We start from the raw sequence: 25514 nt of genomic DNA on the forward strand, positions 1-25514 counted from the left end.
TCTATTGTTGACGGCTGTTATATAAATACAATATTATTCAGAGTTCACTTCTTGAGTAGCAGATTGTCTTTTCACAGTTACCTCTGGCAACACACTCACACCAACAAATGCCTACAAGTTGTTTTTTATTTGTTTATCTTATTTTTCATGCGGGGTGGTTTTGTTTTTGGTTTAAACAACCACAAACAGGAAGCCTGGAAGGTAGGAATCAGTAATTAAAGTTGTAGTGAAAGATGGCGAAAGAGGAGTAAATTTAACCTCTGCATCTGTTGTCTTTTGTCTTCAGGCAACATTTGAGACAGATTGAGTTAGACAAATTAGAGAATTGTTTTTGGTAACATTTTGTTACCGGCCAGATCATCGCTCTCACTGAAAATGGTTGCCGGCAGGGACATGAAGATAAGCAGAGTTTTCTACACCAGCTTGAGTCGAATATGAACTGTATGTGAATGTGTATGTGAAGTTTAAAAAAAACAACTCACTCTCCTGCTAGTCTACTTCTGCCGTGTTTGGTACGTTTACATTATGTGGGTAAATCTGAACATATGATTTACAATCACTTAAGTCACACGAGGCAGCAGTGGATTAACAACTCCTGTCTGCCACAGTGTAAAACAGTAGATTTCGACTATGGACTTTGGTGCAGTGGAGGAGTGGCTTACAAACGTCCAGTCCCAGTTACAAAAGGCCTTCTAAGGGTGAGAAAAAGAGTAAAACATATTCTTCAGGCACTGTAGACTTAAGCGGGAGATGATTTTATTGGGTGAGGCGCTTGTGTACCTAGTGCTGTCAAGCAATAAAAAAAAAATTGAGAGATTATTTAATTATGATCTGTAATTAATTGATCTAATTAATCTATTTTTTAATCTCACCTAACAAAAATTACTTAGAAAAGCCCTCAACTTGAGGTATTTTCATTTAAATTGATTATTACATTATTGTGACAGATTAAAAGATTGATATATAACAGAAAGTGGCTCTATAAAGTCATTTATTGTTTTAACAAACTTGAACAGATGCAGTCATTTACATTCCGCTGTGTTCTTTTGTCAAACTTATACAACTCAAAATACGCGGGGTGTTTAGTTTGGCGAAGAGCTTTGCTATGGCTCGCTAAATAGCTAACGTCTTCGCTGCTAACGTTAGCTGTGGCTGCACTCGCGACTGAGTACTTTGCATTGACGTGGTAGGCTAAACTTGAGCTGCTTCGGTGGTAAGCTAACTCTTTCTTACACAGAAGGAATATCGCTTTACTTTTACTAATGGTGCCGTGGAGGAGTTTTTTGAAATGTAAATGTCCCTATCATAAGGCTGAGAACTCTCACCTCCTCTCTGTAATCACCGCTCCTCACCCTGCCCTCCAAACACAGCTAATGTCCATTTCAGGGTGCGACTGACCATTGTTTTCCACCCCCAACAACTCAATCACAAGAAGCCCAACACATAAAAACGGATACAGAAACAGTAAAGTTAGAGATTAAAAATTAGATTAACGTGATTAAAAAAACATAATGCACTAAATATGACCGTAATTAATTAATTGCAATTAACACGATAATTTGACACCCCTATGTGTACCCACTGGCAGCCATGTTGGCAGTAACTCCTAGGTGCAAGTAAACTGTTGTAGTGAGTGTTTATAATCTTCCACATAACCTCGTCCATCAAGAATGTGGTTGGAGTGTTGGAGGTTTTGTCTGTGTACAGCAGGGGTCACCAACCTTTTTGAAACCGAGAGCTACTTCCTGGGTACCGATTAAGGCAAAGGGCCACCAGTTTGATACACACTTCTGAAATTTGCTCAATTTAACTTTAACTATATGTTACTATTAATAATTAATGATATTCAGCTATGTGAAGACACTGATCATGTTAATGATTTCTCATAATAAATATCAACAATGATTTAACAAGATAGGAAACAGATAAATATCAATATGCCACGCTTTATTTCTATATTTGACGATACTGGGTCCCGGTCATTTTTTCACCTTTTTGGATGAAATCAACGGTATTCTGTTCCTCTTGTCCCGGCCAAGGGCCCTGGGCTGTTGGATTATGAATTTTTTCCGTTTTTCAGATTTTTTTCGCCCCTCGAAAAACCCAAATGACTCTGGTTCTCAGGACCGGGCGGAGCACCGCTCTCTGCCCGAGCTCGAGCGCCTATTTTCGGACACCTGAGGGGCGATTTCAACGGGCTGTATCTCTGTCATTTTTTCACCTTTTTGGATGAAATCAACAGTATTCTGTTCCTCTGGTCCCCGCCAAGGGCCCTGGGCTGTTGGATGCACTTAGATGCAGCTCACTGGTAAGTGCTATTTGATCTATTTTTAGAACAAGCCGGCAGGCGACTCATATGGTCCTTAGGGGCGACCTGGTGCCCGCGGGCACTGCGTTGGTGACCCCTGGTGTACAGCCTATGGACAAGCGGAAGAAAATTGGGCTCGTAAACGGAGAATCACCTATTCAAAGTCCAGGACTGGTCAAGGGCTGGGGTGCCCCTGAACAAGGTACCCAAACCTCCCAATGCTGCCCAGTTGGTGTGTGTCCACAACTGGTGTACATGCAAATAAATCTGTGTCAATACCTCACACAACCACATTTGTCATAAAATGGCTGACTTGTATGAAAACAGATTAATATTGCACATCCCTCAAACTCTCCCGTGTTTTGTCTCAATCTTTCAGGAGGACATTAGAGAGCGTACTACTCGAACCCCCGTCTATCCCACTAGTCACACTGCAGACTCCCTCCCACGTAAATCTTTTCATCCATCCATGAATCATGCACATCTTGCCATGCCTTCTTCTGTCCAGTCCGTTTGTCTTGCAGCAGGACGCCAGTTAACTCTCCAACCATCAATCCTCTCTCAGTCTTCCAGATCTATTGCTTCTCCCTATTGTCACTAAATCGACTTACAAGGCTTTTAGTTCTTCATGTCAGTCTCTCTTAACGCGGTCCACTGGTAAGAGCAGGTTACAGTAAACGCACCACAAACATCCACATGCAAAGACACCACCTCAGAAATAATAAGAGACTTTTTCGTCACTCTTTCACGCTCTCCCCCGTATTCTCTCATCTCTGTCACTCACTGTGCGTGATCTAATGAAGCAGGGGTATATGAGAATGTTCTTAAGAAGTGCAATGAAATATTAAATCACATAGGATTCTGCCTGCGACGATGCCCCCAGTCTCTCGTGGCATCCAGGCTCATTAAAACATATCATTATTTCTCAGATAAAAAACTGAGAAAGACGCGCTCCGTGACCTCTTTTTTGGGATTCCTTTCAGGCATTTTGCTTCGTAAAAGACTCCAGTTTGTTTACGGTGATGAAAATCTTCAGAGTGAGGTAAAAGTAAAAGAAAGCACAGATGTAGTGATTAACACAGGAAGAGATGCAGATGTCCAGGAAAGGATGAAAACAAAGAGTGCAAGAGATTCAGAGTACTTTTGAAAAAAACAAATAAACCCCGGCGTGCTGGTGAACTACAGAATCACAATGTACAGGTAAGTGCAGCTCTAAAGGTCCAGTGTGTAACATTCGGGTGGGTTTATTGGCAGAAATTGTACACTGCTCTTAAGCATTGTTGTATGAGTGTTTAATCGCTTTGAAGTAAAAAAAAACGTTTGTTTTTTTGTTGCTTTGACAAGTCTTGTGTATGTATTTTGATTTATGGAGGCTGCCAGGTTCTGCTGCCTTGACTCAGTGTGTGTTCTACGTTTTGAAGCAGAAGTTTACTCTGCCAACATAAACTCCCTGTATAGACTAACAAAAAGAAGGAGGAAACAGTGGAAGAGAGTTGTGTGCTATGCAAGGGCCATCATAGTTCACTGATATGCTCGTCAACGGTGACGAAATTATTGGAGGGCCCTTTTTTCCATGACGATAACCTGACGGTGGCGAAACGAACGTGGATCTTTGACGACGAGACGTGTGTGAGTTTTCATTGACGAGACGAAAATGGACGTAAATGTTAGTGGGTGGTCTGTCAGACGTTCAAAATGCATGACATTTCTGCTTATTGTGCGCGTAATCTGTCAACTAAAACCTAAAAATTCCTTGGTTTCAAGGCGGGTCAGGTGGATTGCGTCATCGCCACCGACCCCTGGCACCCGAATTACGTGGGCTGCTCCCCGCCCTGGTGACGTGATGTGGTTAGAATATGGAGATTAAAGGTTTCTGCCCAACAACAATCTCCAGTACTTATTGACCTAAATGAATTTGTTTAAAGATTATACTTCACTAAAACTGACCAAAACTGGACTAAAATGATCACATGACTAAAATGTGACTAAAACTAAGACTAAAATCTAGAACACAAAAGGAAAAATTTACTTACAATTTACTGCAATTTTAGCCGCTTAATAAAAAGTCTCACCAGATAAAATCTCTTTCAGATGTGAACACAGCTTTTGCATGTACAGTAAGTATGTGTGTCTGTGGAGTGGCTCAGTGGTTAAGACCGGTACCCTGTTTGCGAAAGACATCATGGTCGCAGTGGTCGTAAGTTTGACTCCACCCCTGACTGATTGTAATTCCATTGTAAGTCGCTTTGGATAAAAGCGTCTGCTAAATGACAAGTAATCTAATCTAATCTGTATTAGTAGCCTACCTGTACTTGAAGGACTGAAGTGAAGGTTTTGGCATCTTCTGCAACTCCCCCAATGTAAAGAGGTCTGGTGAAAACCGGTGGGTGGTCGTTCTCGTCCTGGATCTCAATCACCACCTTCGCTGTATTAGCTAGGACAAACACACACACACACACGTCCACACAAACAGTTGAAATACATGAAGCACATTACTATTAAGCATATTAAGTAAACACACACAAACTATATAGAATTCCTATTGCAGCTGTCCAAAGGAAAAGAAGTACGATAAATGACAAAGGAACAAGTCATAGAGAAAACAAACAATACAATAAAAGAAATCGTTTAACAAGGACAGGAAAGGCTAGCTCGATCAAAGATGGAGCTTCTGTTGTTTTCCTGTCTAGAGGCCAGTCAGGTTTGCAAATGATAAACATGTCTGACAGTGATTGAACAGCCTCTGCCTGTGGAGAATCTGCAGTCAGATGTGCAACCCATTTCAGCGAAGTGATCTGTGGCAGATTCCAGAAGACGAAGAAGAAAACCACAGGGGAGCGGGATAATTAAAGGTACAATGCGTGCAACATTCTGCCATAAAAGAAAACCAGGTGGCAACTGGTAATGATTCCACATAAGTATCTGCACTCCCAGTCTGAAGCACCATAACTGACACTGGTGTCCACTTTATCTTCTATTGTCCTCTAAATGGAAGCAGTTGTGTGGCGCTGACAGGCTTAATCAGCGTTGTGAACTCATTTAACAGCGGTCTGAATATGACCGACATTTTGTATGCTTTTAAAAGTTACGGATTACAGCTTTAAGTATGTACCAAGTGACCTTTTCCTAGCTACCAGTCACAGTCTGTGATTGCAACTTGCCACGACTCTCATTAAGTCTTTCTTCGGTCAATACCGGAGTTCTGAATCACATCCATGACAATATAGCAACCAAACTCTGAGAAAGGACCACAGAGAGAACACATCTCAGCTCTTTGAAACTTTTCAGTTTCATTCCAAGAATGACAAATGAAAAATCAACAACAAAAAAACGCTTTGGCACTTGGAGAGAAAAAATACAAACAAACAAGCAGATGCGATTGTTAATCTCCTTATCATCCTAGAGACACCATCCCGAAACGTTCCAACCTTTGCCTGAAGTTTGAAAACTGGATTATCACCATTGTATGAATCCTATTCATTTGCTGCCTGATTAAAATGCATACTGAAAAGAACAGAGAGGGATTTGCTGATGAGTACGGCGGTTTGCCGGCTGTTTTAATCCCTGTTTAAAATCAAATGTTGGATAAAAAGAGAACAGCATGTGGTGCAACACTGTAATTAAAGAAGAAAGGAGCAGATACTGCAGCAGATACTGGAGGTTTTCAAAGGAAGGAAAAGAGAGACAAAGACCAGCAGCAGCGAGATAAGACAGGGGGAAAGGAAGAAAGAGAGAAATAAAGAAACTCTTCACTTTTAAATCAGATGAAATTTAATTTAAGAGCGAAACGTTTTGGTCGATTCTCCACAAGTGGAGACAAATTATTTGTTTTGTATGGATTGAAATTAGGATATAAAAGAACACAGAAAAGTGCTGAGGTCTCAATCCCAAATTCAACTGTTTGGGCAATATAGGCTTAGATTATATCACAGCTTTGCACAATGATTCCCAATAACGATATTCATGACAATATTTCTGGGTTTGTATCGATATGAAACAATATGTAGTAATAGTAATCATACAAAATGAATGTATAATGACAAAGCCAGACTTAAATAACTTGATATTAAGTGGCGGGCCAAGAGCCACAAGTTTAAGACCTCTGGAATAGAAGTCTGGAATCTAAACCTAAACTGTATTCTGTGTCAAGTATTTAAAAGTAGCTCAAACAGCCACAACAATTACATAATGCAACATGAATACATGTAATGAATAGATAATAATCACAGAGCTCAGTTTCTAGTTCAGTAATGTTTCTACTTTGTAGTTCCACTGCACTCACATTTTTATATCAATCTCTTTTGAGGACATGTAAGTGTTTTCTGACAGTCCAATAATATTCCTTCAGCTTTCAATCTTTTTGTTGCTATTCTCTACCAGTGGGTAGTCACAGATAAGGAGCAAAATCCTCTGCCTGATATTGGAGACAAGTAAAATGCTTGCTGGCTCCGTCTCCATGGCTGCTGCCCATACAGGCAAAGAGGATTTATGCCATATTTTTCCATACATTCCTCCGTGTACTCGCTTTAACATGGCTGCCAGTCTCTCATCTAAAACGCCAAAGCTCCACATGGTCTGAAAGTCATTTTTACACCTTCTCCTGATAATCCAGTATACTGTATATTCTACACCTCCCTGATTTACCATGGTCTCTGATTCTGCAGCTGTGCTCACACTGGCACAGTAGTGGTCCACCCAGGGACTCTGACAGCAAAGAAGATTGAAGTGGAGGCTGCTCCAGCTCCAACTCTGCAGTCACCACAGTGCTATCGTCTGATCCTGTGGGAGCATTTTTGTCCAAATGTGACTGTTTTTGGCTCATTTCAGCAGAAACAAATGCACCGGATCTAAATGTAATGTGGGAAACAGCAGCTACTGCATTCTAACTTTGCCATTGCCTCTCTTACCCTCCTCTTGCGTCACTGGTACGCTCTTTCGTCACCCTGTTGTCCAATCACCCCAAGGCTTGCTGTTCCAGATCCCCCCCCCCTTGACAAACACCAGAGCTGTCGCTGCATCCCATTTCTCTCTCGACCACTTGACATGAGCAATTGAGAGGCTGGACTCACTGAGCACAGTAGGGATTTTTATTTGTTAATGGTTTTGACATGTGCAGTGTGGTTTAAATGTCCGTAGAAGCAGCGGAAGCTTCACTTCCATAGCAAACTGGGTTAGGGTTAGGGTTAGGGTTGGAACATCCATATGATGATGATTGGCATATACCAGCCCTCACCTTCGGAATGAAATGAGTGTGTGAGTGGGGCTGTATCGGATCAGGGCTTTTAGACTGGCGTGTAAACATGACGTTGTTGTACTCGCTCGTGTCAGATTCGCTACCAGACAACGCCCTTGTATTGTTTCCCACTCTGCCAGCCCCCAACTCCTCTTCCTCACTAAGCTCCCAGCCCAATTCTTGGCATTTTTTAAAATCAGGGATTAGGCAGAGTTAGAAGAGAGGGGTTTAGTTACCCTTAAACAGAAATGATCCATTAAAGAAGAATCATTAAGTCCCTTTAGTCATTTTCTTGCCACTCACTCACATCCATACATTTCCAGCACAGCCTGCAGATTCGAGAATAAATCTGGGGTTCATTGTCTTGCTCAAGGGAGTTCAATAGAGCCACATTAAAGTGTTCCATATAGACCAGAAACAAGTTGAAGGGAACTTGTACAATAGACCTCCAGAGATAAGATGGAGAGAATGAGTGGCAGTGTGCACAGAATGCTAAAGCCTGAGGCGACATTAGCTCCATATCACGTAGTGGGTAAGGCATAATGTGTAAGCGTGTGTGTAATTAGAGAGAAGACAAATCACTGATATCTGGCATGATGCAATCCGAGGCTAGCCCTGAAATAATGAAAACTGCAGAGAGATCAAGCGCATGCTCACTCTTCGACGGAGCTCGGAGGTTCGACGACACCACTCTCATCGAGTCCGCCTCTACCTTGAGGACGTAGCTGGAGTCGGTCTCGTAGTCCAGAGGCTTGGCTGTGAAAATCTCCCCTGTTGTTTCATTTAGTGTGAACACTCCTGGAGGGATATAGATGACAAGAGCAAAAGAAGACAAGTCTTTTCTACGGTCTTTTGTGTGAAAGCTGAGTGGTAAGAGGACGTCTCAATAGTGTGTAGCTTTACAGAGTCAAAAACAGGTCATGTGTAAAGAGCTGCTCAGTGTTTGACCGATATATATATAAGTCTGTGTAAAGCAAATATGGGGTAATAAAATATGGAGTTGAAAAGTTGAACAGTTGAAAACAGTTTTCTTTTCTGTGGTTTGTCCATTGTCATTGCCTGATTTTGCACCAAAAACCCAATTTGTTTGGGTTTTTCAAAACAATTTACGACAGGTTCAGGGATTTTACATGAAATAATGTTATTCTAAGTTCTTAGAAGTTTTTTTTTTTTTTATCAAATAAATAAAAAAATAAATACATTTCATTCTATATTATACTCTACTATATTATATTTGTGTTTAACATTTAGTTTTAGTAGATATTCTTATTAAATAAAATGTTACACCAGCTACAAGCTACAGGTAAGCCGCTGTGTATCGGCGTGGTACCAGAGGTTCTCAGCTAAGGTTCAGAACTGGGAACTGGTGGAGGCAACACAAGCATCTCAGTTGTGTTACCGAAGCCGGGAGAATAAACATAGATTAAGAGTCCAGAGATGTTCAAGTAGCACGGAGAGTAAAAAAGCATAAAATCTACACAAGCCGTGTAAAAACGAAACGAAACGCAACACAACAAAAACATGTGCAGCTCTTTTTTCTCCTCTCTAATCTGTTTTAGTGATGGAGAACTTGAATCCATGCATTATTCTGTACAAAGGCTGATGAACTGTGACTTTTACCAGCTTTGGTCCCCACTAAATCATATATATATGCATGCTTGTGTGTGTGTGTGTGTGTGTGTGTGCTAAGTATACAATTTGAGTCACAGCACAACAATTGCTCCATAAACTAATAACTTGTTAGTAACTTAATCGGATAAAGTCAGCGGCCACTTCATCAGCAGTGGCAGGCAGGCGGTGAAATCCACAGCCGTGTGGCTCCGCACATCCACAACAGCTCTGAGGACGCCTCACCTCCCTCGTTGCCTTCAGTGATGGAGTACACGATAGTCTGATTGACAGCAGCAGCCACGATGACTCCCACTTGGGTTCCAACGTCAGCTGCCTCGCTCACTGGTAGGAACCTGGTGGAATAGATCACTCAATCAGTATCAAGTGAGAAGAACATTAAATATGTACATGTGATCAGTGGGTCCAATGCAGTTTGGCAGGTTAAGTGCAACAGTGAGATGAAGCCTCTCCAAAATGCTGGCAGCTCTTTTTTTTTTCTCCCTTTTTATTTTTTTACATTTTTCAGATTTGAGTTGCTATATTGTTGTATTATTTATGGGAGACTGATGTTACATTTCCTTAAGTAATCTTCTGGTATATTATACCAGACTTGTTTCAGCACTTTAGGGTTAAGTCTTTTATTTCCTTCTCCATCCAGGGGATCTTTTACACCGCCTCTGTTACTGTATATGCAGGTGGAGGGTCAGGGTTTTAACGGCATTAGCGTCGTAGGATCATTGTCATGCAGAAAAGTGAATATCTTTTCCAATCAATGGCAGACAAAAGCTGAAAAGTGGTTCAAAGATGAAATGAGTTGGTTGCTGAAAAACAGCTTTTTCAACGCGGGCAAAGAATAAATTCACTACTTTACACTGGAGAGAGTGAATATTTCACTCTCATAATTACCTAAAAATTGATTCTTAAAGGAATAGTTCAGGGTTATTTTTAAGTGTGGTTGCATGAGGTACTAAAGTATAGAATAGAGGTGGGAAGTCTGCTTTTCAAACACCAACACTTTAAGATTTCAACCCACACGGATGATGATGACGACGAGGTGACGAAGGTCAACCACAGAGAGAAGGGGTTATGGACCAGGCAATATTGCAGATAAAGATGAAACATATTCAGAGAAACAATGCGTCCCCCACTATGCAGTTGCTACCCAACCGTTCTTTTTTGTGTGACTAGAATTTTTCCCAATTTATCAAAAGAGGTAAAGACTAATTTTCTATACTTTTGTACATTTTCAGTGCGTTTTATCACTTTATCACTACTTGAGTAAACAAGCTGAATCAACACTTCTACTTTCTTCAACTTCTACGACACAAGTGTGTGCATCTGCTTCTCCTTCAGAAAAGAAGGAGGAAGGTCTTTCATCACTTCTGCCAGCCTCAGACTCAGATGCTGGGGAGTGGGGACACAAGGAAATACAGATTTCAGGCACCTAACAAAAGGCTAATTTAATAGAATCTACACCTGCTAAATTCTATGATTTCTTAAGACATGTTTTATGCTATTTATCTTTATGTTACAGATGTTAGAAAGAAAAAATCACTTTATATTAAAGCACACAAAGAAGTTGTTGATCCACTGCTGCCTCTATCAGTAATTTAAAATGTGTTACATATTCACTTCAGTGTTTTAAACCCTTATTTACCTAAGTGATAAAGCAGTAGTCGAGCAAAAAAATGTTGATTTACTGAATGGATTTTGCTGCAGGAGTGATTTACAGATGAAAAAAGCTGCCTAACTGTGAGGTAAAGTGGCAAACTTATTTGATGGATATCGTGGACTTAAGAAAGTGTAGATTGTATTTGTGAAGTGCCAGGAAACATTTAGTTGGGTATTGAATTGTTACATTGTTGGATTTGTGCTCCTTTTTTTTTTTTTTACATCGTCTCATGTCAAAGAGTGAACCTTTAAAGAGCGAGCGTTTCATTGATCCAACAGAACATTTCAAGTAACAACAACAAAACAAAATAAAACTCTGCAATTGTTTTTAACACATCTCTATACTTTTTTTTACAGTACACAACGCACAAAGTATAAAAGTACATATATATATTAGTGCTGTCAGTGTTCACGTTACTTCAGGTGGCGACGTGGTCACGCGTGCAGGCAAACCGACAGTCTACAGCGTTTAAAGAAAGTCATTGAAACGGTCTTTAAATACACTTTTTGTGTTGATTCTACATTAATTCGAGGATTTTATATAAATAAATATCTGTTATAATCTTCAGGTTTATTGTTGTGATTAATATAGGGATAAAAGAGCCACTTGTAAGTTCCCGGTGGGTAGATAGTTGGGTAGATATGTACTTTATTAATCCCACAGAAAAATTAAGAAATGGCACAGAGATTCAAGTAACATTTAAAAATTGTAGAATATGGAAGATTTGTAAAGTCAAAGATTCATTATAGTTTGGGAACAATTTTAACTTGTACAGATTTGCATCAATTCACCTAATGCAAATGGTTTGTATTTATATAACACTTTCCTAGTCTTGATGGCCACTCAAAGCTGCTTTACACTGCAGTTTTGCCATTCACTCATTCACACGTTCATACATACGCATCTATGTGCAGGGCATTTTAACCCATCTTTCATACTCATTCACACGCTGCTGGCACAGCCATCAGGAGCAACGTGGGGTTACGTGTGTTGCCCAAGGACACACCGGCATGTGGGCTAGCGGAGACGGGAATCAAACCCACAACCTTCAAGTTGAAAGACGACTCGATCTACCTTTGAGCTCAGTGGTGCGCTAATTAGTCTGATCAAATGTATGTGATCTAGGTTATCATTAGACAGTAAACCTGTTTCTAAAAACTGCATTTACATATAACTAATCTGCATGAAATTAGTTTTTTCTGTCAGAATAACTAATCTTGCTGCATCATTAAACATAATGGGTCCATTCTAAGTTTGCAGCAATCAGACTAAGTTCAGGTATCATTGTATCTGCTGGGGCTACAGTGGCCTCATTTGACGTCTCTGAATGTTTTGCATTTTCCTTCTAAGCAACATCCTGATGGCAAACCTGCTCTTTAAATGCCTTTTTTGTGCAGAACAAACAAAGGCAATGCAGTTATTTAATGAGCAATTAGCTCAAAAGTGTTCTATTTTCTAATCTAAAAGCATACACAGCAGGTTATCCAACGCATGAATGTGAGCGGCGCACAAAAGTCGGAGCTGTCCGTGGTTCTGAATGAACGGCGGCATGTTTCAGAAAGGCTTTTGAGAGCTGTTTGTGCTCATTGTAAATATAAGTGTTGACTATTAATGTGTTGGACTTTGCACATTGAGTTGCTCCTGTGTATGAAAATGTGCTCTACCAAGAAATCTGCCTCCCCTTCCCCTATCACAGCAGGCCCTGCAGGGCAGAATTCAAACATGGAGGGTTACATATTTCTCCAAAAGCTGCTTCAAACCACCATGTGACTTCTGCCGTCTGCATGTTTACGTCTGAACAGATAATTAGAAATGACAGGTCTGCAGCTGTGTAAGCTAACCTTCAGCAGCATGTTCCAGAAATGAATGATATCACTCTTTACTCCTCTGCTCTTGCTGGGGTACTTTTCTCTTCATCTCAATCCAGCATCACTATGCACTCACTTTCTTTCCCGCCCTATTCCCTTACTAAAACTTCAATTTCCCATTTACACACATCCAGTACATACCCATCTACATTCCTCCTCCTGCATCTCTGTCTCCCCTTTTCTCCATCTTCCCACCTCTCCTCCTCCTCTTCCTCCTCCTCTTCTCTCTTTCCCTCAGGCTGCTGCTTCCAGCAACATCCCAGCAGACCTCAGCTACAATAGTTATTCAGTTCCTCCCTCCTTTTCCTCCACACTATGGCTACTTGACAGACGGATGTACACACACACACACACACACACACCAACAATGCATCATACACAAAATTGCTTATAGGTCAAACAGTTTTTCACACACATACACACACACGTGCGCGCACACACGCCTCATTATCTCTCTCCAGTCGTCACCCCTGGCTCTTCCTAATAATTGCTGTCCTAGCTGGGCTGATGCTGATAACAAGTCCACACAAACACACAAACATGTACTATAGTTGAGACGTTACCGTGCCAACCTTTCATTGATTCCCCACAGGGAATGACTCTGCCTTTAACGGTAATTTTACCATAAACCTAAAAATATTAATAGAAAACTCCTACAAAACACATTTTTTTGGCGTACTCTACAATATCATGGCCAAGTGGTGAGAGTGTGTTCTTCCACGATATATCAACTAAATCATAAAAAGCTGTTGTGCATAATGTTCACATATAAACAAGCGTCGGTTCCAATTAAACCATCGTCAAAGGAATTCACACAGTGCTAATTGAGCCTGCCAGTTCCACGTGACGTGTTTCTCAGTATATGGACGTGTTTAGATTTAGATCTCCTGTCGCTTGGCGACATGTCCCCGCCCTGGCATTTGTTATAATGTCCAGACCCAGGAAAGCGTGACGAGTGCAAACAGGTTGGAGTATGACTGAAAACACAAAGAAAACACAGGCGAAAAGTTTGGGAAGTGAACGCTACTCATTGGGCAGCCTTTTGTCCCCGCCCACCCCTGGGCTGCCCCTGTGTACACACAAACGCTCCCACAGTCAGGTCTGATAGTATTGCATGACTGAACCCGTTTCCCAATGCAAATAAAACAAGCGTCATTGTTTCTGTTCACGAAAACCAAATGACTAAAAAGAAAGTTACATACGGCAGCTTTAACAAAGCTAGAAAAGAAGGCCATATATCGGCATAAACAATCGTTATTCTGCCTCTCCCTTCACAAAGCTGAACGTCCTAAATAACCAGTGTCATTTATTATTTGTGTTTAAGCCCATTTGTGTATAATACATCACCTTCCCGGTGTCATTACTCGGTCTCTCCCTCCTCACATCACTCTTCTTAATTCCTTCACTGCAGTTCAGGTTCTCTCACTTATTTTAAATCTCTTGATTTGCGTCTCATTGTTCACACCAAACAAACCGGGGCAATAGAGAGGAAATAAATATTAGAATAAAAGATACTTAAATGAATATTGAAGCAGTAAAGCACGGTCAGACCTTGCGATGCATGTCACATATGATGCTGATTATTAATTCATTTTAAAACCTTTTGTTTGTGGCCCTTCACATTGCTTTATTTATGTGTATTGTTTTCAGGTTGACTTGTGACACACTGCTGTGTCTAAACACTCCCCAAAACATGTCAAGGTAAGGTTTATGATAGATATTTTGAAAATAAAGGAAAATTAAATTGGTTTTTAAATGGTTTTTAGTCACCGTGTTGTCAAACAGTAACTTATCAGGCTGTAAAGGAGTCTAAGACAGACTTTGCTTAAAAGGGATGGTTTATAATTTTTGAAGTGTGGTTTTACTGACAGTCCTGCTACCACACAAGGTAGCAGGAGGGCAAGAACCACCAAATCACCAGAGTCCATAGAGAAAATCAATGTTTTTAGCTCACATTGACATGGAAGCGTCTGGCTACTGCTGGGTTACTGCTGCCTATTTGGTTTGTGTTTGTGTCAATTTGTTAAAATTCAACTTTGGTGCCGGTAGAGTGTGGTTTACAAAGTGATATAAACTTCAGTCTCCAGTCAGAAAAGCCCAACTAATTGCCAGAAAAAGCTGTGAGCATATTTTTTAAGATATGATGGACTTTTTTTGTGTTAGGATTTTTACCCTAATTGAACAAGTTTGGAGTCATTGTGATAATTAAATGTCTTGTCTTATCTCCACTCCCCCTACTGTCTGTGAGCGGAAAAACCAGCATTGCAAGATCAGGACAGCCGACCCAGAGCTGAGAGCATTATTTTAGACGTTCATCATGGCAGACAAATGGCCGGCAAAAAAAAGAAGCACCGAAATCCATTGCCGGAGGAAGCGAGGAAGAGGAAACAAGCGGCCCCTCGTTTGCATCCTTTACACAAGAGTAAACATCGGACCGGCCTTTTTCGAATGGCGAGAATTAAAAAATCACCCAAGCATGCAAAACCGATCCTGAACGGCATGGACATGGCTCTATGGCTTGTGCTCGCCGGGTCTGTAGAAAACAAATGCACACGGACTGGAGACAGGAAGGGAGGGGGAAACGTCAACGTGAATTTTGATGACAGTGACGATAAAGCAGCAGACACTGGATGGATGTTTAGTGGTGTACTAAAAATAGGTCTTCTGAAACTGTAGGGGGAGTTAAAGGGGAAAGAAAGACCAGACTCGCACATTTCTGCTATAAGTGGCTAAACTCAGTTGTTTCCTCGTGTCGACTCTGGCAGCCATGTTTGTAGTGAGAGTGACCCTCTATGTGATCCTCTATGTCTCAGGCTCTTTTTAGTCGGCCCGCCGCCGACTAAAAACACATTTCTTCCGACTCTACCTCGACTAAGACGACAAAAAACCCCCCCCCAAAAAAAACAATTAAAAAAAAACAAAAAAAACTTGTACATCGCACTTATGACTAGCACTTCATAGTTTGATCTACTTGAAGCTCTTACTTACTTCTAGCTCTTATTTGTACCCACATGTTTAAATGCACTTTGGATAAAAGCGTCTGCTAAATGACATGTAATGTAATGCTCAGTGCTGACTACATATCACTGCGTCATACAACCACACTTAGAAAGTGCCACATTAATCTCCACAGTATATGCACAGTATGCTTGGAAAGAACTAGTTCATAAGACGTGTGCTCTGACCGTGTCCCATGACAAAAAACATTTATAGCTCTTCCTTATGGCTACTCTGGGGAAAGTTGGCCATCATTTATATACTGTGTATATATACGTTTACCGTTCACTTAACCTTTTAAAATTTTGTATGCTTGTTATGCGCCAATGACACCAGAACAAATTCCTTGTATGTGCAAATCGTACTTGGCAATAAAGCTCTTCTGATTCTGATTCTGATTCTGATCACACAGAGGGACAAAATACTGTAATTATTCAAAGAAAGAGCAGTCGAGAGGAAGTAGCAACGAACAAAGAAAGGGGAAAAAAAAAGAGTATAAATCATCCAGAAACAGTTTTTAACAACTACTGGTCAACACCCGGAGCCGTAGATGTAGCTACACGAGCACTGACCTCAAATGACTTCACGCTGCTCTCTCCTACTGTCAGCACATATTTCATTCTAACCTTCCTGCTCCTATAGCTCCTCTGGTTGCTAACTGACTGCAGGCTTTTCATTAGGAGAGTGTGGAGCGAGGCGTCATAACTGCCTGGAGTAATCACCTTTACAGTTTGGCTGCCGCGCTCTGTAAGTTACTTCCTGTCCTGCTGTGGCGCGCGTCAGTATTCACTTCACGCGCGTCTCTGCAGTTTGAAAGGGCCCGTTCGAAAACGCGGCGGTCGGAATCCAAACACTATGCTGATGAGACAGGTGGTTTACAACACCGGCGTCTCCGGAACGAACTGTAATTGTACACTCATTCTAATTTAACACGAAAGCACTCGCCTTAGTTAAAATACAGCAGTCGTGAGCCAATGTTGCTGACATTATTACAGTTGTCAGGGCATGTAACTAATCTATTTCTTTCCACCCCTCTGTTTCATATTTCTGCTCAGCACTGCCTGGATAATCAGAATTCATTTTCTCTACCCTCTGGCGCTCTCCCTTCACTTATCTCTATCTCTCCCGTTACCTATCTCCATTCTGCCATGTCGGTTTGCACACGACATCTCCATTTTTGTCACCCCTTTGTCTGTCAGTCACTGTCTATGGCCTTTACTCGTCTCTCTGTATCTCTCAAATGGACGCCGTCCTCCCCTGACACTGATGTTGGATGCCCCCCATTTTCATTTCCAGTGTCCGTCTTTTGCTGTAATTGTCCACTGAAGGTGAAATGTATCTTTCAAAAATCGTCTGAGAAGAATAATGCTGAAGTCCTAATCTGCAATGCACTGGAGAGCAGGGGAGGGATGTTTAATCACATTTCCCTGTATTGGATAGTTGACACTGTTATCCAGCTAATGATAAATGAGTATTTTGGTTGTGTGAACATAAGGCTTGTTGCTTTCTTTGATACAAAAAAAAAGATTCCTTCAAATGAAGCCCAGCTATGGCTGGGTTGTAATTCAGGGGCAGCATCCTTCCAAGGGACTGTCTGGTTTTACAGAGGATTTTTCCACTACTATTACCACTGTTTACATTCAAACCAATACCTTGAATTCGGAACTTGTGCCCAACAGTGCCTTTTTTTGGTACTCAATAAACTTTAAACCAGCCAAACTTGTCACTTTCATAGTTGTTTTTTAACTAGATTGTATTTATAATTTATTATGCTCTAATGTATTACTGTTGGTTTAGGTATTTATTGTATATTTATATATGTATTCAGATTCATTCCTTCATATTTTTAACATGCTAAATGACAGGAAAGTGAACCTTAAACCTTGAAAGAAAGATGTCAACATTGCATTAGTAAAGTGAGAAGGCAGCAAACGGGTTGGAGTTTGACGGAAAACACAAAGAAGTCCCCCATTTTCAAAAAACTGGGTCGCTCAGCAGTTTGACACATCAACAACTCAATTAGGTCTGATAGTATTGCTTGACAGAGCAAGACACAGAATGTTACATCCTTTCTGTTCTAAAAAAAAATCACCAAAATGTTACATAATATAAGCTGAAATGACTCAATCCTCAAACTAAACAAGTTTGTGTCGTCTTCCACAAATATTCTTGTTCTTCTGATGTAGAGTAACAATGTTGTTATAGGTGACATATTTTTTTTTAATTTCTGTGCTTTAGGTTTGGTAGCTGTAAGAAGAAATGTTCAATAATAACAACCAATCACTGAAACACATCCCAGGAGTGAGATATACTGTATCATGTTGAAATACTGTATCTCAGAATCAGACAATATTGCTTTTCGCTATTTTGTATTAATTACATTATTACATTTTTTACACATATAAAAACGCTTTTTTGAATTATGCACGGTGTTGTTTTCTGACTTCATTGTGACATCTTTCTAACATTACGATAGGATGGAAAATAAACTTATGACTATATATATATAATAAAAATTTGACTGATGTTGACCTTTTATGGATTAGCTCTAAAATGATTGATTATCTTTTATTCATTATTGAATTATTAGTATTCCACATGCTAAGGTGGAGAATAAAAAAACAAATCTTATATTCTATGGTGCAGTGGTAGAGTGGGTTGCCTTCCAACCGGGAATGTCAGAGGTTTAATTCCTGCCTCTATTAGTCTGCATGTCAATGTGACCCCGCAGGCAAGACACTTATTCCCAAAGTGGCACTGGTGGCATGTGAATGACGCTGCATGTGCTGTGGCTGTGAATAAGAAACCACTTTGAGTGATTACGATGTTAGCGCTACAGAACATTTAATACCACGTCTGTATTATTTGGTACTTTGAATAAAATATATCCGGGAAATATGATGTAAATAAATAACTAAATACCTGCATTTCTGAGGCTTTTGATTAAACAAAAGATTTCAATCAATAAAAAAAAACTTCATCCATCTTTGTCTGCTGGTGTGTCATTATACATTCTGAATAGTTTTAATTAATTGATGAACAGAATTAGCTTTAATTTCAATTTGGTTGTGAGTGTGTGTGTGAAAGAGAGAGAGAGCGCGATAGAGTGATGAGATATCAAGAGGTTGTAATGATTTTGCTTGTTATTATCATTAATCACAAGCAGCTCTGTTGTGATTGCTCTGCCTCTGTCTGAAATCACCCCATCAATCACATCTGACACTCACGACCATATCTGCGAGTGAAGTATAAGAAAATTCCACATGGGAGTGACAGGATGAAGCAAAACGTATTCACGAACTGTGTTTTTATTATTATTTGTTTGTTTTGCACTGCAACGTCATGAGTCAAGTGCAGAGGCAAACACTTGACACGGTAGTTTCTATTGTACTGTAATAGTTTGACAAAGAGAAAAAAGACAACAGGGACCTGGGGAATAAAATGGCCATCTTCTGGCCATTACGGCTCTATCCACACAGAAATGGAACAATAAGTAAACAATCTCTTTCTTTATATGTAAACACGGCATCGTTTCAGGAAATATCTTTATCCACACGCTGTTGTTGCACATATGCCAGGCCTGTGTGCGGCACTGTAACGCTGCTACACCACGGACTGAGAACTTTTGGAGATTATTTGAAAGAGTTTACACGACAATGTATAGAATCACCGAAAAGGAAACAGAACGACGAAAAGTGCAGCAGTTCCCTGACCTCACTGTCTCACAGTCTTCACTTTTATTTGATAATCCCGTCCAAAATGACTGCAAAGCCACGGAATGGTAATGATACGTGTTCAGTGTCGGTCTGTCACGTATCATGTTGCGAGGCAATCAGTCAATGTATGGTGAAGTTATAGGGCACTTCCTGTTTTGTGGAATGGCAGCTTAAATCAAAACGGCTGACTTCCTGTTGGGTCAAGGTTGTGTCCGTAGACGTCTTTAGGGTCGGCCTCTTGTAGGGTTCAAATCGCCAAAATGGCGAATTCAAAATGGCTAACTTCCCGTTGAGTTGAGGCCATTGTTATGGTCGACTTTTCTTGTCCGTCTTGGTCTATAACAGTCATGTCAAAGTCAAATACACGGGGGGCCAAAATAAAAAAAATGGTACAAGTGGAGGGCCGGGCTGGTTCAATGTTTATTAAAACTCGCAATTATTGCACATATTGAACCAATACCAATAACACAGCCTATATTGCACTTAACATTAATCATTAAATTAAATTAAATTAAATTAAGCAAAACATAAATAAAATCAGTTACAATATTTTCTCAAGGCTCTTTGAGTAACAAATTGATAACGTTTTTTCTTCTTTTTTTTAACAGGTAAACAGCAAAATGTAATTTTCCTTCAAAGCGCAATGGCAAGATAAATGCAAAAATGAAACAGCATGCATTAAAAACAAATCAGTGTGCAGCTCTGATCCTCACCAATGTCTGCGTTTTATAATAAAATTAGAAAGGTTAGTGCAAACTTAATAATTAATTTTAAAAAAATAATAATAATTCCCTTCAAAGAAATATCAAGTGCAAGTCCTTTCTGCTCACTTGTCTGAGGTTGAGCTCGATACTTGGTGTCTCATCTTGAGTACAAGTTCATTAATATTTGGCGTTAGGCTCTGAGCTGAGGAAATCCTCAGGATCAATGAAAACAGTTGTTCACACAGGTATGTGCTGCCAAACATAGACAGCGTGCAAGCAACTTGGGTGCGCAGCTCAGGCATTGTGTCGGGGATGAAACGCGCAAACTCAGCAGCGCTCACGGACACTGTGACTGTGCTGCTGCTCATGAAGAGAAGACGCGGGATCGCGCCCGCTTGCGGGCACTCGGTACGCGCCAATGCACTCGCAGTGCATCTTGGGATTTGTAGTATTATGGTGCTGCGGGCACATAATACTGCGGGCCGGTTTTAATAGTAATTAAATATCATCCCGCGGGCCAGAGATCCGGATCCGGCCCGCGGGCCTTGACTCTGACATATGTGGTCTATAACATCTTCCCACCAAGTTTCAGGAAATTTGGTGGAACTCTGTTTGGGCCACTGCCATTCATTCTCAGGCCATGATTATCATAAAGCAAACAGACACAAGAAGAGGATGACAACAGAGACAGGGAAGACAGGGGTGGGACTATGACATCATCTTCGCCCCAAAATGGCGTATTGGTTGTCTACACAGAAACGTTATGAGAGCCATGTGGATGAATGCATCATTTCCCTTCAGAAAGTTTATTTCTAACCAATCGCACGGTGGTTCAGAGAAAGTCTGAGCTCATACATGTATCTGAAGGTCACTTGTCTTATAAGGCAGTCCATGGCCAAGAAAGCAATTGGGCTTGTAACTGGAGAGATGCTGGTCCAAATCCCGGGGTGGGTTGAGGGCTGGGGTGCCCTTCAGCAAGACACACGATACTCTGTGTAAAAACATTATTTGAACTGGGTTGAATGCAGAGGTCCGGTTCACTATTACTAATTGTGTGTGGGAAAAAATAACTACTTTATTCTAACACTCTGCCCTCTCCTTGCTCTTTCTTCCTTCTACTTCATTGCTTTACGCAAATGTTTTATTTGTGTGGAACCTTTCTTTATTTGGATTTTGAATAAAGCTTCAAAATGCTAAATGCACTCTGTGGCTGGTTTGTCCAATCAGGCCACACATGGCTATCTCTGCAAAGCAAGTATATATTTATATATATGTATATATATATATATATATATATATGTATACATATATATATATATATATATATATATATATATATACATATATATATATATTTGTATATATATATATATAAATATATATACATATATATAAATATATATATATATATATATATACATACATATATATATATATATACACATACATGTAAATATATATATAAAAAATGGTTTCTATGGCAAAACAACAACAACAACCTATTTTTGTATTAAAGCAATTACACACAAAATCTTATGGGAAGTAAATTCAATTTCCACAAAATAAACCCTCCTCAATGGACCTTTCGCAATCAATTATTCATCCGGCCGCTTTAAATGACTTAAAGGTACAATATATATATAAAAAAAAATAAGGTCACTCTTTCAAAAATAAAGCACACGTCCTTCAGGACGTGAAGAATGATAATGAATGAGTTCCAGTGGCAGCACAGTCCCAGTAGACAGCAGTCGTACAAAGGCCTGTGCATTGAAATAGGACAAAGAGCTAATGGAGGCATCTGGGATATAATGGCTCCATTAAGGTTCTGCAATGTGCCCGATGAAAATAAATATTTTGAAACATGATTTTTTTTTCCTTGCCGTCTTCATGGGGCTCCATTTCCCTAACTAGAGATCAAAGCAATTTCAAGCTGCAGCACAGGACTTGACAGTTGCTTCCCTTTCAGAGCAACATAAACACTGTGTAACAGTGTCAGCGGTGGATTTTTTTTGTTTTTTTTTTTAAATGTCTGGATTTAGTTTGAACAGTGGTTCCACGTTAACTTTTCCGTCTGTGATCTGTTGGGTTTTGCCCGTCAACGTGTCACAACAAAGTACACCGTCTCTAAACGGCTGTCAGACGAGTGCAGCAACATTATCTCGCAGCCAGAGGAACAACTTCAACCTATTTATGAAAAAGTCAAAAAGTGAGACTTCTTCTTCTTCATGTTTGAGTGTGTTGACGTTAAAGGGATACTTGGAAAAAACAAGGATCAAACAGATTGAAGATATTTGACAAAAGGGCTATAATACCTAAAGCCAAATGATATGTATGCGTGCTTAAGTCTTACAGTTAGAAAGCCCTTTCACACCAAAGCCCATTGAGGAAATCAGCATTTTAATCTCACAGGGACACTGGAGCTGGCAGTCTTCTGCTGCCTCATTTTGCAGCTTTATGTCACTTATAGAAATCAAAACAAAATACTGCAAACACAACATAGTCACAACATAGTACATTTGAAATGACTGATGGAGGAAGCAGTGAACAAACATCTCCCGTGTGCCATTTTGTTAAATTTTGCATCTTCTCTATGGACTTTGGTGTATAGAGCGAGCGCAAAACAAACTCCAGTTTCCAGGTGGAAAAAGCTGTCGATCCATGATGTAAAACAGAAAACATGTTTTTCAGACATCCCTGTGTGCTTAACCCTTCTGTTTACACTAAGCAAGATGATGCAATCCATTCTGGACTTGGTCGCCATTCATTTTTGGTCATTCCTGAGCTTCAATAGATGATTTCTACAATTTTTGCACACACCTATAGGTTTTACCTTTAGATTTGTGGTTATTGGTACTTTGGTATTATAAGGTACAGTAGTCAGACTTTTATTTTCTATTTTTATTTATTTTATTTAGTAATTTGTCTTCATGAATGTATTGCCAAGGCAGCGAAAGCGATGTTTGAAGCAGAGACATTTTTGGTGGAAGGGAATTGACTGTCTGACCCAGCGATGGGGGCCACACATGAGTGAACACCTGACTGACTTTTTAAAGAATGGAGAGAACTGGAAAAACACAGGAGCATGCAAAACAGATGCCAACGTGGCATTTTTGCAGTTGCACTTTCAGTATCTTTGGGATAAACTCGCTGTTCTCTATGCGTTTATGTGTATTTGCACATTGTCACTGTTTGCTCTCCTCGTGAAGGTGTTTGCGCGACTGTTTTTATGTCTTTTGCTAGTTTGTTTTGAACATAGCTCCACAGCCTGTGTTTGCTGATTCTGTTGAAAACACATGCACATGTGCCAGGAGAGGGGGAAGGGAGGTGGGTGTTTTTTTTTTTACGACAGTGAATAAAAAGCGACAGACACAAGGTGGATCTCTGTAGAGAAGAAGGCTTAAAACTGACCAGACTTGCAAAGTTCTAGTTTAATTACTTTCTCTCAGTTGTGCACTTATCCAAAAATGACAGAACTCATTATTGGGTGTCATGCATAAAAAGAGCTGATACCTGAAGAGAAAGCGTGGCCAGAAAATGCACATAATGCAACGGGCGCATAAATGAATGCAGAGATCTGACTGTTGACTCTGAATATGTCCATCTCGAGCTAGAATGTGGTCTCAGAATGTCTGACTGTCCGTCCGCTTCTCTATTCCAGTCTTAACCTCTTTTGTCTCCTTGTTGGCTTGGATTTATTTTGGTCTGTCAGCTCATCTGACAGTCGGTGTGTTGATCTGCTTGTTTGCATGCGTCTCTGTCATTTTTGCCCGTCTATCAACTCCATATGCTTTTTTTTTCTTTTCTTAAAAAGGTGCTGCAGAAACAGCTTCCCCCCCTTTTTTTAATAATAAAAACTTTTACTGCAGTATCCCTCCTCCTCCTCCTCCTCCTCCTCCTTCTCTGCTATACCTCCTCTTCTGGAAACTCCACATCCCTGTATTCTTTCTCTTTCTGTTCCCCTGCTACACACGCATTTCTTTTTTTCTTCTTGTTTGTCGTTTTTGTTGTCACATTTGTAACTTGGCCAGGAGCACTCCATGTGTACTCGGCTGTTTGTGTGCACCGACAAACAGAGCAACCTTCAAGTCAATCCTTAAGACGGCATTTACCAGATTTGTGGAGCCGCAAAGCGGGCGCGCGTCTTCTGTCGCTCGCTTGTGCGAGGACGCATTTTTTTCCTCACAGTTAAACAGTTTGAGGACTTTCGGGACTTAAATTAAATAAATAAATTTAATACAAAGTTTCACATTTGATGAAAGAGGATGTTGACTTTAACGAGAGGGAATTAATAACAGGGAAAAGGGTAGTAATCCTAATTTCAAACATTGCAGTCACTGGAGCACTTGTGTGATTTAACATGATGAAGGCGTGACAGTCCTAATGTGAACAACCACCGATCAAAGAATTACACGTGTCAGGGTTTCTACAGCGCAATGACGACAACTCAATATCTCAATATCCAGGGAAATCAAGGTCACGGTTCAGACTAAAGGTTTTAAACACTGTAGAGTAATCTGCAAATGACATGAATCCAACATAGTAAAGAAAAATAAATGCAGAGCAAAGTGTCTCACGGTGTTCACATGGTTTATCTATGATGGTATGGTAGTTTCTTTTTTTTAAGCATCAGGAGCAATTTGTAGTTCAACACCTTGCTCACTGACTGGAGGAGCCAGGGATCGAACCACAGACAATCTGGTTATTGGACAATCATTTTTGTCCTCACACGCTGAGCCTAAACCCTCTAAATGAGGTCAAATCGGATTGAATTTGTGAAATTTGGAAACACGTCACAGTTCAAATTTCGTTTGGCTTGTTATTATGAGCAAAAATCAAAGAAAAACTGTCCATTTTGTATATTCTGCACAATTATCACTCCTTTTTATAAGAAAATATGTAACATAAAATGAATCCTAACTTTGACTCAACGACACATAAGAAGACGGAAAAAACACATTTCAGAAAGCCTGAAGATGGGACCTATAAACACACAATCCCAGGACGTCCATGTAAGCAGTTGTGTATTATTCCCACTTTGTACATCACACGAGGCACGATCTAACTCGTCCAACCTGTGTCGCCGTCGCGGGGTGTCTCTGTCTTTGAAATGATGCAAGACAAAGCAACGCGTGGATTTCATCAAACAAAACCTTTCTAAATAAAAAGAAAGGACGCTTTGATGTTTTTGAAGTGTTTGGCTCTCCGGTCTCGTCACCTTCTGATTAGATTCATTGACATCCAGTAATGAACATGGCTGCGAGACATTTTGTCAGCACAAGGTGGACGAGGGGGAGGGGTGTGCGCCTTCATTCACAAATACACAACCACGCGGCGGGCGACAAACGCGCGCACGCACGAGGAAAGCGCGTCAGTGATCTTTGAAAGGGCAATATTTTCGTTCTCCC

General features: G+C 40.3%; 1 protein-coding gene across 1 annotated transcript in view; it reads right to left on the reverse strand.

Moving 5' to 3' along the window:
• Positions 1-25514, reverse strand: part of LOC122759230 (protocadherin-15-like) — a 226307-nt gene that overhangs the window by 47047 nt on the left and 153746 nt on the right. The window contains exons 27-29 of the mRNA XM_044013918.1: positions 9396-9505; positions 8199-8339; positions 4615-4742 (exon numbers count right to left, since the gene is read on the reverse strand). Of these exons, the coding sequence (XP_043869853.1) occupies positions 4615-4742; positions 8199-8339; positions 9396-9505 (379 nt within the window). The remainder of the gene's footprint in view (positions 1-4614; positions 4743-8198; positions 8340-9395; positions 9506-25514) is intronic.

The sequence above is a fragment of the Solea senegalensis genome, linkage group LG18, assembly GCF_019176455.1.
Source record: "Solea senegalensis isolate Sse05_10M linkage group LG18, IFAPA_SoseM_1, whole genome shotgun sequence".
Lineage (NCBI taxonomy): Eukaryota > Metazoa > Chordata > Actinopteri > Pleuronectiformes > Soleidae > Solea > Solea senegalensis.